The sequence below is a fragment of the Carcharodon carcharias genome, chromosome 21 (genome assembly GCF_017639515.1).
Source record: "Carcharodon carcharias isolate sCarCar2 chromosome 21, sCarCar2.pri, whole genome shotgun sequence".
NCBI classification, from domain to species: Eukaryota; Metazoa; Chordata; class Chondrichthyes; order Lamniformes; family Lamnidae; genus Carcharodon; species Carcharodon carcharias.
Genome location: NC_054487.1, coordinates 21,319,979 through 21,334,124, shown reverse-complemented (window position 1 = coordinate 21,334,124; position 14,146 = coordinate 21,319,979). Strand labels below are relative to the sequence as shown.

The following is a 14,146-nucleotide window of genomic DNA, read 5'->3' as shown; positions in this document are numbered from 1 at the left end:
TGCAGGTGGGCACGTGCCCAACCCAATCGGACATACAGTTGTGCGCGATGAGGCCGGGCAAGCGTCCTGATGTCATCGCGCACGCGTGTGATTTTTCAGTCAGCAGGTGCACACGAGAGTTGGCAGCACGCCCGCCGACAATGAAGAGGCTTATTAAGACTATTAATTTATCAGTTAAGAGAGACTTTTCACTGCCTGTCCAACCTTACGGTTGGTGGGCGGGCGAATCAGACAGGCGGCCTTAGCATTTTTGAGGAAACCTCATCCACGAGCGGGATGAGGTTTCCAACATTAATTTTTTAAACAATAAAAACGTTTTGACATAATTTTTATTATGTGTATGTTCATGTGAGTGAGCCCTATCTGGGGACATTTTACTCAGGATTTCCAAATCTTTATTTTTGATTTTAAAATCCTTCAGCTCCCTGCCTTCCGGGAGCTTTCAGTCCGCGCTCCCCCATGCTTATGCCAGCACCCGCCCTCCTTCTGCCCCCAACTCCAGCAGCGCTGAGCCTTTCAGCGCGCATTTCATGGTTGGGGGCCAATAGCGGGCGGCGGACTGTTTCCTGGCTGCTCCCGGGCCCACCCACCACTTCCGCCAGACGACTCAAAAAATCCCGCCCCTTTAAGTTTAAGTGTAGGAACAGACTAGGGAGACAAGCTTAAACTGGTAAAAGATCATTTTAGCGCAATTATCAGGAAATCTTTCTTCAGAGGGTAGTCAACAAGTCAAATAATTACCCAGGGATGTGGAACAAATGCAGTGTTTGCCAACAACAGCCACACCCAGGAAAGAATAAAGAGAAACATTGGAATGTGTAATGAGATACATTAGGATAAACTGAACGCAATTACCTTGTGGTCTTATTTAGTTTGGTCATAAATACTGCTGTTACTCTTTATGAAAGAGTGAAACCATTTTAGAATTGATGGCAAATATTATAATGTTTTGTATTTAATTAACTCTTCTCTATGAGAGGACAGTTACCGACTGGTTAATGGTCACGTGGAGTTGTGAAACTGATTCAAGAGTTCTGGTAATGTATGGACCAGGTCCGATTGTTCGAAGAATGAATTGTTTCACCAATGTCCTTAAAGGGAGGGGAGCCAGGCATTCCCATCTCTCCTGGGCCGATGCATGATTCTGGTCCCACTCTACATGCTTGGCTTTTAGTGAACTCAAGATAACTTGACTTGGGGGGATTGGATACACGTCCCAAGAATAAATGATCAACTAACAGCAGTTAGAGAGTCTCTGCTGGGAGAGCAATTTTAAACTAACGACCTGCTGGGAAGCTGATGGGATCTGGTAGGTGGATGGTGTTACACCCTGTTTGATGCTGATCTCCAATGAGTAATATTAGGTGCCGCATAAGACAGTAATTAATCCATCCCATCAGTTTCCTGCCCAGCAAGTTAGTTTAAAATCCACCCCTCCCCCAACTCCCCCCCCCCCCTTCCCCACCCCCCACCACCCACCTCGCTGCCCCACCACTGGAGGTCCTGTTTTATCAAAAGAATCAATCAGGTTCATGTTTGGGATCATGATATTGTAATGAGCAATGAAGGACAAAATTGGGCTGTTTTGTGATTGCCCGAGGCGGTGTGTGAGATATTAGTGAATCACCCACACATGGACATGGCAAGGGAGTTACCAGCCGTGCTGAATCTCCCATGGCAACTCTCTGAGCTACTCCCTGGAGTACAGGAGATTTGAATGGGCTACTATTAATTCTGATGAAAATCCCAGGTGACCAGGTTCTCAAGATGAGCCTACTGTCTCCCAGAAAATGGCACTGATGAATCATCTCACAATTCAACTCACTATGAACTCTGGAGTCGGGGGTAGCATGGGGACAGACCGGTGGAGGAATGCCCAAAATCAAGGTCCTCACAGAGCCTGAAAACACAGCCATCCAGCTGGCATCTGGACCGGTCGTGTGCTGACGATGAAGTCGGTGCTGCTCTACCAAGTGAGGACCCAGCAGTTCAACACCCATCAGAACCATGCTGTGAGTGATATGTCATGTTTCACAGGCCACTGCCATGTACTAATTATCTCTCCTTGCTTTCACAGGCACATCAGGGAAACAGCCAACGGAGTACTCGACCCAGGGCCTCCAATCAAGCCCCAAAGAAACCTCTGAAGAGGAATCTGAAGGCACCCTCCCTGAAGTCCCATCACAGCGCTCACCCACACCCTCCACCAGCGCAGAGACACACATCTCGGTGGGACCTAGTTTTAGAGTAGCCTCGGGATCACAATCTGGTGAGCACATCACACTGTGTGATCTACAGCCCAGGTCTCCGGCACTTGGAGGACTGCTAGAGGCCAGAAACCTGGTGAGTCCGAGTCAGATGAGGGGCCTCTAGACTCGGGCATGTCACAGTTGCTGGAGCTGCAAAGACAAGCTCGGGAACATCAGGAAGGGATGTCCGCTGCACTGCTCAGATTACAAGGCACGATGGAGGAGTCCGTCCATCTTCAGTCTGAGGTGATAGTGCCGGTATGCCAACACACCGAGGTCAACACTGGTAGGATGGCGGCCGCCATGGAGACCTTGGTCCAGGACTTCACTCCTGCACTGCTGCATGGGCTGAACTCCATCGCTGATGCCATAGTTGGCCTCCAACAGTGTGTACGCAAGAGGCATCCTCGATCTCATCTCCCCTTCTCCTCAAGGAGCCAGCCTGGGGCCCCTGGGCACCCAAAGGGAGGAGGATCAGCAGGTGCACATTCCAGGGCCATCCACCCAGGTGATTCAAAGAGTGTCCGGCCAATCTGACTCCCCTCTTCCTATGACCTCTATAGCCTCTGGGTGTCGCTAGGCACCAACCAGCCACGGCTCACTGACCCCCTGTTGCCCCTTCTTCATGAGGTTACTGCTCCTGCCTTTGCGCAGCCAGGAGCCTCAGTCACTCTCTCCTCCATCTTCCACGGTCGCTGTAGGCCATCAGGCACACAGCTGGGTCACCAGGATCCATGATCTTCCTGCAGCATGAAAGAGAGAGGGACGTGGTTATCATGGGTGTAATGAGCACCTTTCCTGGCCCTGTGTGACCGCCCCTTCATGCTTCCTGGAGAGTGCTGGTTACCCTTCGGACGGCCAGAGATGAGTGAGCTGCATGGCTGCCCTGTCAACCTGTGACATGAGGGATACTGGTCCAAACCAGGATGCTGAGATTGCAAGGGGCTGTGAGCACCTCCAGCAGTGACCGCTACATGGCCAGCGGTGGCGAGGAGATTGTACAACGTGTACAGTCCAACTGCTCTGCGATCCAATAAAGTGGTGGTGGACTCGCAGTCTGTGCTGGAAGGTGGGGTATGGTCTGGAGTGCTTGCATGGATGGGCAGGCTGGGAAGCAACCCCAATCACATCACTGTGGCAGCGCCTGATCTGTCTCAGTTGCAGAGGGATGCTCAGTATATACAGGTGTCCCTAATGCATGGCCACTTCCCTCACTTACCCTGCCCCCACCTCGATTTCTTGTGCGCAGGATCCAACGCCAGGGCAGCAGTTGTCCACCCCCCCCCCGACTACAGTTGCCTCCGAGGCTGGGCAGCAGTTGCCCCCAGACACCCCCCACAACAACAGTCACCTCTGAGGCAGGGCAATATTTCACTCCGGCCCCAAGTGCCCCTGAATCCTGCAAAGCAACAGGCGTCCTTGGCGAGCTCTGCAGAACGATGCTGTTCACTCGCCGCCAGTTCACCCAAAGTGAAGGCTGACAAGGGTATGTCGCCTGTGTACTGTTGTGAAACATGTCGCCGTGCTTTCCCACCAACGTGGACGGCCTTTTAATGATACGCTGATGTATTACAATGAGCTCCCTGACAACTGTTGGTAAGAAAAACGGCCTGCCATTGGTGGGCTGAGTGGACGATCGCAACCTGCCTTCCCACCATCGTGAAACCGATCGTGCCCATACTGTCCACACACGCCGCCTATCACCACCCGCTGCCAGTGGTCACGCAGAATTCAGCCCTTTATCTTTGGTCAGTCCCTTGTGCTTTTCTATAACTATTCTAAACCTCATGACACATTTGTTTCTTTACCAAAATGTTCCCAGTGAAACATACTGTATTTCTTCCTCTTTATTCCCAGCGATCAGATCCAGAACTGCCTCCTTCCTCATTAGACTGGAGAAACTCTAATCAGGGCGGTTCTCTTGTACACATTTCAGAAATTCCTTTCCCTCCTTAGATCACCACATCTGCCCCCAACTGCTCCCTCCCATTTCTGAACTATTCTTTACTCTCGTCCTATTTGCTGCTTCCAGTCTTTTGTGCACATTGCTTCTCCTGGTATTTTCCAATTGTTTCATCCTGGTACCAACCTCACAAACAAATTAACTTAAACTATTTGTTATTGTTATACAAGTTTTAATTAAAAAATATAGAGTATAACATTGTGTTATTTTATGAGTTTCTGACATTTTGCTTCATGAGCAGAACAGACATTGAAGGAGCACGAGTTCACAATTAGTTCAGGTCATCACAGAACCACTTTGCAATATTGAACACTGTTTAGGATTGAGGGAAGCTCGAGTGATATTTGGTGTTATCCTCACAGACTGTTCTTGCAGCTGTAGGTTTGTGCACCTTCTATATTAATGATAGCAATGTACACCACTGTCTGACAACTCAGGACATAATCTCCGGGTGGTGTAATGTGCTTCAGGGGGCTATATGATTTGCAATGGGAATCCGTCCGTCTGTCCGTCCATCCATCTGTCCATCTCTCTGTCCATCTATCTGTCCATCCATACATCCATCTGTCCATCCATCCATCAATCCGTCCACCTGTCCATCCGTTTGTCCATCCATCCGTCCGTTCATCAATCCATCCATCTGTCCATCCATCCATCCATCAATCCGTCCATCTGTCCATCCATTAATTCATCAATCCATCCATTTGTCCATCCATCCATTCATCAATCCATCCATTTGTCCATCCATCTATCTGTCTGTCCATCCGTCCATCTGCCATCCGACCAGCCATCCGTCCATTCATCCATCTGTCCATCCATCCATCCATGCATCTGTTGATCCATCTGCCTGTCTGTCTGTCCATCTGCCCTCTTCTGCGTCCCAAGTCAATATCTAACTATAGGTTAATAGATGATCTTTCTGATTGGTTCAGGTTAGAGCCTTGTCCCAGCTTTCTCATTGGTTCAGCATTTTTATTATTAATAAAAAAACAACCAATCAGATATTGAGGTGTCTCACATTCCAAACATTGGGGAGGTTGTAAGTGCTGCTGATAAGTAAGGTAGATGATCCTGCAATGAATGCCACACAATTAACTTACTTTTCCTACTGGAGTGTATAGAAAGCTGCTGATGTAATATCTCCTGCTTAACTTATTGACTAAAATTAACATTACCACATTGAATGCATCAGAAAAACAAAGTTCCGTTAACTCTCTGGAATCTGCACTATTTCCCATTCACAGCCTAACAAACATACAAAGAAAGGCCTTGGAAATCGGAGGATAGAGAACAAGGTAACTATAAATTTGTAAAAGTTAGGCTTCAGTTACAGTAATGTGTGCAGTCTCAAGTGTTTTGTTAAAGAAACTGCATTATGGCCATGGAGAATGTACATTGATGAATCATCAGGATGATGCCATGGATGGGATTCTGTAGTTTTAAAGGGAAATTTGAGATGTGGGGTTGATTCCACTTGGTAGAAAGGACTAAAGAAATTAAGGGTACAAAGAGTTTTTGACTGTTTCCTCATGTTGGGGTCTCAGTGACAAGGAATTACTGATTTAAAAGAGTCAATTACAGAGTGAAGAGAGTGGTTAGGATAAATATAATTATACAGATGGTTAATATAGCAAGGGATAATATGCCATAGTGAGTACTTGAGACTACTGCATCTTTTATGGGAAAATTAGACAAATGTTTGAAGCTGCATCATTTCACTTTGGTGTATTAATTAACCTAAATAAATCTTACTTATACTTTTAGCCTGCACACATTGATCTGACTGTAGTGTTTTTCACCCTTTGGAACAGATGTGAGTGTGTGGTGATTATCCTATATCATACCCAATGAACTACACATTGCACTTTAAAGAACTAATCATTAAATCTGGACACACTAAGCCATACACAACACTTACAATTGTGCAAGATTCAGCCTTCAACAGAAATTGGCTTTTTGTCATGAATACAATTGGAAAAAAGCTCATATCAAAGGGAAACCTTCTTGATAATAAATCACCCATTGAGCTTGATTTTGTACCGAAGGGCAATACCCTACCAGCCTTTCTTTTTTTTTCAGGATTACACTTCTTTTGAAGGTTTCTAACCATAGGTCTGAATTTCAGATAACTAGGAAGGATTAGTAATCAGATAACTAGGTAGCTCATCCTCTTCCCTTTCACTTTCTTTTGCTTTAACCCATAGGTGCGTTCAGAACCTTGTCCATAAAACAATTTTGCCAGAATCTTTTTCCCATCTTTTGGAGGTGTTTTTCTCCTCAATGCATACCAGGTACGCCTGATTTCCTGCATTACAAAATTGGCCACCTCTGCCTCTTTGGATGGCTTCTCATGGATGAACTGTTTCATATCTCCATAAGACAGCATGACCACTGATTCCAAGAGGTTTATCAGGATACACTGTATAATAAAGAGAAAGGATGCTAGGTAGATGCCACCAATAACCTTGCTGTAGGGAAACTCTGTTTTGATAAAGTCCCCTATGTGGTAGGACACAACGGTTTGTGTTGCATGGATCATGGAATTGAAATTCTCGTCAAATGGAGCAAACAGCAGGTAGCCAAAAGATATAAAAATAAGGGAATATAGTGCCATTATTACAGCTAGGGAGCAGATAGCAGGAAAACTTACAGAAATTGCCTTTTGAGCTAAGCGCACATCGTAAAGGAACCGTGCATATTTGAGAAGTTTCAGTACGGCAACAAAAATGAGGAATGTAACATTGAACCTGAGTAGTTGATCCAAGGCGGCAATAACATGAAAAGCAATGAAGGTGTTTGGATTTTTCTTGTAGAACTCTAGCATTTGCTGTGACAAGATAAACTTGGCCACGTAAAGGACTATGGTCACCAACAGCAGCACTGTCATCACCAATCTGGCAATATTTTTGAGTGTCTGGAAGTACCTGTAACCTTTCCGTTTTATTTTCTGACACTCATCTATAACAAATAGGATGAAAAAAATAATGACGAGGACACTAAGGAAGATCCAGTTTGACTCGCTCCTATTAAAGAGCCTGAGGGTGAAGGGTTTCACCACCAACTTCTTGTTGATCACACCAAAAGGGACTGTCTCTAAAATCAGAGAGATGGAAGTGAATAAGTCAATGTTTGCATTATAAATGGTGGTTTCAATGATAATGGCCCAGGTGCTCCTGTCAACCCAGCTTGCATTCTGGAGAGCCAATAGTCTTAATCTTGAACTTTGCAAGCTTGTTGGGGAGAAGTAGAGGGAGTAGCCCCCCAGTGGGTACACGTAATATGCCCCATGTGAGTGGTACAACCAAGGGAAATCTAAAGTTTCATACACCCAACCTGTGTAATCTAATGGGTGTCTTACTGGCATGCTTCCAATAGGCTGCTGCCAGGAGCCATTGTAATTCTTGGTGTCCTGTTGATTAACATTAAACAAGGGTCGGCAATGATGCTTGCCCAGAAAGGAGGACAGGGCACTGGGCATCCCAAAACAGTCTACCGATGCTAGTTCAGATCTCAACTGGCGCATTCTTGGCAGGCCCAGGATTCTGGATTTGGTGTCAGACAGAAAGGCTGGATTGGAGTCCTCATGAATCAGGGGCAAAAAAGTGAGGGCCATCCATGTGTAGAGCTCTTGGACAGTGTTAGCCTGCTCCAGCTTCTCAGAGAATTTGTTCCAAATGATGTTGTTGTAAAAGTAAGCGTTGTTGTAGTCTGTGGTGCACACCAGGTGCGTAAGCAGTCCAAGGAAAACAAGGTGTAACAGGAATCCCTTGCAAAACATAAAGGCCTGAAATCTGAGGGTCCCTTTCCTCTTGGCCAATATTAATTCATCACCTTCTAGTGGTCTGTACGGCTTCCTGACCCGGACCTCTGACTGGAGGCAGTCAGGATCGTTCTTTGGAAGGTCGTCTGTGCTAACCTGCAACACCTGAATCCCTGTGGACCAGTCCAGATCCCGGGGACGCCTGCGTCTTAAAGCAAAGATGGCAGCAAAGACCATGATCTTCAGAGGTTGCAACAGAAATACACCCTGGATGAAAGAAACTATAGAGGCCATAAGCCACAGCCAGGAGGTTTCGACACCATAGGAAAGCCCATAGAGTACGATGAAGACTGCTGACACAGCTGACAATAGGCACACAAGACACCAAGCCAAGTACAAGAGACACCGAGACAGCATGACACGTGACTTGCTTGGGCCTATATTTTTGGAGGGCTTGGCAGGTCTTCCTTGTCCCTTCTTGTATTTTGCAGGTCTATTCTGATGAAACCATGCCATTGGTTTCAGCTTAGTTGCATGTGCCACCTTCTTTCCACCTGCTTTCTCGATGTTTTCCTCGCTATTAATTTGATCTGCTACAGACTCTGAGATTATACAGTTATCTTTCCTTTTTGTCAAGGGATCCTGGATGTTGTCCACACCCGCGATATAGGATAAAAAATTGTATTGGTCATCGTCTGGTGTCTCTGCCGCTTCCTTGGGACTTTCATTGGCCTCACTGGCCTGTTCGTCCATCTGATACCAGTCCTTCAACCGCTCCCTCAAGCTATTTGGCTTTGTGTTAGGGTTCTCAGGTGAGTTGCTATTAATTTCTTGGTTTGGTTCAGGCTCTGTGCCTTCTGTTATTGTTAAAGAAGCATCTTTCTTCTGTGCATATATAAACAGAGTGGACATTAAAATTTCTACTGGCACCATCACCAATGCACTTTCAACCCCAATCACCAAAGATCTCAGCAGTCTCTGCAAACGATCTTCGAGTTCCTTTTTTTGGAACAGCATAAGGTTAAGCAGCAAGCTGGATAACAGCATGGTCAAACAGCAGGATAATCTCTGAATTCTGGTGAAGGACTGGTTGACATCGTAGGCAAAGACAGAGAACCATAAGTGTTCTCTCTCAATCTTACTGGATGTTTCAATGAAGAATACATCCTTCCTCTTCAGTAGGGCATCAGGGTCAATGGCGGGAAATATCCTGTGTAACAAGCCATCCCCTTTCATGATCCCTAACCACTTCCGGCAGAAGAAATGCCAGGTATGCTTGGTTAGCACATTCTGCACTTTCACCCTGCTGAGGTACCAGGAAGGCGAGGGTCCCACATTATTGTGCCAGACCTGGATGAAAAGCAGCTCCCCGAGTTCATCTTTGGTAGTGAGTAGGAAGGTGTCCACACTGTTCCTTCTGAAGGTCTTATGGTCTGGATGACGAAGAAGGTGAACTTCACTCTCCACCAATGTGCCGATCAAGGTCATAAAAACATCTGCAGTCGTCCCAGCATCAAGACGGCCCCCTGTGTAAAAGGTCACCAAGTAGCAAGCAGCATCACAGGGGTCATTGTCAAGAAGAATGACAATCTTTTTCTTGTCGCTTTCTCGTTTTCTGCATGAGCGCCAGAGCAGTATGGAGTAGATGAAAAAAATGACCAGAACTGTAATCAGAGTCACTAGGTTCCTCGGCAAGGTCTGAATCAGTTGTCCAACTTCAAGCAGGTCGATGGTATCAGGCAACACCAAAACACTGCCAGTCAGGAACCAGGGCATATTCATGTTCAGAGCCCTCTTGATGGTCTGATTGCCAAAACTCTTGCAGATACAGTGCAATCTCTTGAGGTTTGTAAGAGGGCCCATTGTGCACAGTGAAGAATCCCAAGTGTCAGAATTTCCTTGGAAAGTCAGACAGCTTGCAATGAAAACAGAGATCTTGAGCCCAGCTGTAATGACCAGCTGAGGCCTTGCGTACTTTGTCTCAACAGCGACAGTGACGTACCTGCTGCTATTTGGGTGAGTTGCATTCTTCTGGAAGAGGTTGGTTGGAATCCTGATGATGTAAGGGTCCTGCACCTGGTGGCCATGGTTTAAAGGCTGTCTTGGATTGCACACTGGGACTGTATGTTTCTGGGTTAAGTTAGTAGTACCCTTCCCTGAATAGATGCTAACCATGAAGATGGGGTCCAGGTCTACAAGTAGCTGGAGGAAGACTTCTTGAGCTGAAGTGGAGTTCATCACAATCGTGAACTGCCCTAGGACCACATTACTTCTTCTGGAGTCAATGAATAATTTGATGGGTTGGGTCGACAAAATGTCCTTCCTGACCATAAATGAGTCCACTTGCTTGGGGACCAAGTTGTGTATGCTTCCATTGTGATCCTGGATGGTCATGTGGAAGCTACTGACATCTGTAACTATGTGTGATGCTTTCCCAAGCCATGGTAAAGGATTCTGTTCAAACTTGTAAAATACAGAGGATACTGGCTGGGTGGCTCCACCAAACATTCCCAAAACCGGGTAAATGCAACTGGTACAATCTGGGTCAGAAATATAGGAGTTCTGGAGCTTGCGTTTCTCAACTTTCTTTACAATTATTTCCCACTGCCTGGTCTGCAATAGGGTATCTTTTTGTCCTGGGACTTTACTGTGAGACACGGCATCTGTCAAAATTTTCAAGGTGGGGAAGATGGTAGTTGTCACCTTCTCTTGGTCTGTGGTTAGTGAGATGCCTTTCTCTGTGCCTTGTGTTGGGAACTGGGAGGAAAAGGCAGCCATCACATTGGAGGCTGCGGTGAGAATGCTGCATGACAACTGCTCAGTGCTTTCAGAGGGAATTGCATCTTCACTGGTGTAGTTCAGCAGAACAGAAGAAAGTTCCAGTAGCTTGGTGACAGCAAGACGCTGGGCTTGTTGGTTGACTTCATCTGGTTTCTGTGCTGCTTCAAAGATTGTGGCAGATATTTGGTTGATAAGCTTGGGGGATGTGACCGGAATGATGGTGGAGACATTGACAAGAGTTTCACGTAGCTTACTGACCTTGGCCTTTTCCCTACCCATGAAACTGTTGCTATTCAGCCCAGCAGCAACTTCGTAGAGCAGCTGGTTTGCTTCCAGATAATTTGTCTCATGCAGCAGGGTTGTTAAAGGTGCCCTCTCTCCTTCAATGAAGCCCGACAACTGGTCCACCAGAGACTTTTGGCGCAGGTCAACTGGGAGATCATACACTGTGGCCCTCAGGTTCACCTGCGTGTAGGCACCATGGCTATCAAACACTTGGACGGCAACAATCAGAAGGTGCTGGCCCCACGTGCTGCCCACTGGCAGGAGAAAGGGTGGAGACTTGGGACTGTATCCAAAATATACAATTGTACCCAACAGGTTGTTCTTCAGACTGTCGATGATGCCAGTTGGGTAGAAGGTTTTTGCAATCACCTTATAACTGAGGGGGTGATCACTGTCCTCGAAATTCACACATATTATTGTGAATTTGGTCTGTAGGGCCCAGCCCTCTTTTGGGGTTATAACGCAACGTCCTGCCCTTGGAGGAGAATTAATGTAGAAGTGGTACCGGTTGAGGCTATAGGCACCACTGGGAATGGTTACTCTCAGTTCAAAATTATACCATCCATCAGACAAGTGCAGAAAGGACATGGGGTTCAGTGACATGTAAGACAAAGAGTTCCCTGTAGAACTATCAGAAACCCAGTCAACGATGATGTCAGAAACAGCACTCTCTGAAAGCAGGCTCCAATGGTACTTCAGCTCACTGGAACTCGGACAATTGGAGCAACTCCCATTCAAGATGAAGCGATCTGTTGGTATCAGGGATGTCCCACAGTTCTCAATGCAAGTTATTAATACTTGCGGTACAAAACCAAAGTACACTGAGATGGTTTGGTCAAAGTAACTGGTTCTTGTGTCTTTCTGAATGACCAGTCGGAAGTAGAAGTCCTTTTTGGTGATTAGCATGTGTGATGGGATAACCAAGGTGTCGAGTATAGCAGAGTTCCATTTGAGATCAGGGTGGCCAGGGTGGCAGTAATGGTTTTTGGAGAGGGTCATGGTACTGTAGTCAGAGAATTTCATTGTGCAGTACCAGGAGAAGTTCAGTCCAAGGTGTGGATCGGATGAATCAGGGTCAGCACTCATCGAAGCGTCCAGTGTGATGCTGTCCTCCAAGCTCACAGTCCTATAAGATCCTCCAGCAATCAGCGCAACCAGCTCACTCTTAGTCACCTTGACCACGGCGTGACATGAGTTGTTGACATACGGCAGAGTGGGATCTGACGTGGACATGGTCACATTGAGAACAAAGAGATAGAAACCATAATCCAAGCTGAACGCAGGGAGATGCAGGGTGGCTGTGCTTGTCCGAACTCTAGGCTGGAGGGGCACACTCTGATTCCAGTTTGGTTGCGCTTTTATACCTGCAATTTCATAAATCTTCCAGGAGATAGTCACCGAGAGAATACTATTGCAGTGTAAACCTGAATTCCCGTAAACAGTGAGAGGGGAGCCCTTGGTGTTCCGGATGATGGTGTCAGGAGGAGGTGGATGTTCTATAGTGGGTAAAGGCAGGCGGCACTCAGGCAGGTTACAGAACAGAACGGAGTCCTGGGGAGTGGTACTGTAATTACCTACACTTGCCCTAAGACTTATCATCATCTCACCAGCTGTTGAACAAGTCACCCTGGCCAGGAAGCCTGAATATAGCATAGGATTAAAGGTCAACTGGACTTCCGGGATGTAGCTCGGTGCATCTGCAACTTTCTGACTGAATTCATACAAGTGGACCGCGGTGCCATCATTCAGCTCAAAGGCCCAGGCACACTGCATGGCAGGGTGCTGGAGGGGAATAAACCAAACCACATTAACTGGGAGCCCCATATCAACAGGACCACTATTAAACAGGGAGAGACTGACGTTCATGTCCTCTAAGGAATTGTAAATAGTTCCTTTTAGGTTCAAGTAGAGTTGGATGGTGACACTATACTCTTCAGGGCTGGTGTAATCTATTTGAAACAGGTGGCTTACTTCAGGAGCTTGGAGAAGTAGGAAGTGCCGATGGCTGCCAGGAGGGGTGTCTACCTTTGAATAGTAGAGCTGGTTGTTTGAGCTGATGTAGTAGAAGGCTGTTCCTGACATCGTGGCACTGGTCTTCAGCGAGAGGAGCCTCCCGTGATTTACGAAACGCACGGCCCCCTGGTGAAAGGTGATGGTGGTGGCGGAGGTCCGGATAGCAATCCTGCCCACCTTCAGCAGCAGCTGGGTAATGCACTCGTTCGGCCGGGGCCAGGTGCAGGGGCAGATGTTACTCTCAATGGCATTGGGGTGATAGGTCGAAGTCCAGCTGCTCTGGCCAGCTGGGCTGGCAGCCAGCTGATAGGTGAGGAAGCCGCCTTTGGTCCACAGTTGCCAGGATACGACCAGCCTCACCCTGCGGTGGATGGTGGCAGACTGGGTGCTGAGGAGGTGCAACATCGCTGGCTTCACCTGGACGGAGATGGTGAGAGTGGCGAGGCTCCCGTTAATGAGATCCAGGTTACAGGAGTAGTTGCCAACCTGAGGATACTGCACCTTAAAGGTGTAATGGAAATCCTGGGAGCACGCGGCCTCCTTGCCCGGCGGGTAGCTTCCACTGGCGATCTGGGTCACCTGGCTACTGAGCAGGGTGGCGGAGGTGGGACCGCCGCCCGGGCAGGTCACCCTGTAGCTCCACACTAAACTGTTTAGGTTGGCACACCAGGCCAACTCCAGGTCCCGATATATGACCGGCACTCTGTTGGGGCGGAGAGTGAAGAACTGCACCCTGAGGGCGGTGGCGTGGATGGTCAGGTTCTGGTAGCGGCAGGTGGGGCAGGAAGCAGAGCTGTATGCCAGGGTGATGGGGGAGTCGGGGGGCACCCTGCCCAGGTTCTGTCTCCCCGACCACTGGACAGCGGAGGCCACTCTGCGCTGGTCGATGAACCATGTGAGGGTGGGTGGTGGTTTCCTGGTGTCAGTGCCAGCAGTGGGTCGGTATGTCAGCTCTACAAATCTCTGCCACAAGCAGGTGTATCTCAGCACCGAGTCCTGCCTGTGTCTCACGCCAAACTCACACTCCAGCAGCACGGGAGGGGCTGGAAGTGCCTGAGCGGCTACTAGCCCAAAGCACAGCCACAGAGACAACAT

General features: G+C 47.7%; 1 protein-coding gene across 1 annotated transcript; it reads right to left on the bottom strand.

The window, feature by feature from the left end:
- Positions 1-6,358: 6,358 nt before the first annotated feature.
- LOC121293043 (polycystic kidney disease and receptor for egg jelly-related protein-like) lies at positions 6,359-14,146 on the bottom strand. Its single transcript, XM_041215636.1, has one exon. The coding sequence runs from the start codon at positions 14,144-14,146 to the stop codon at positions 6,359-6,361; it is 7,788 nt and encodes a 2,595-aa protein (XP_041071570.1).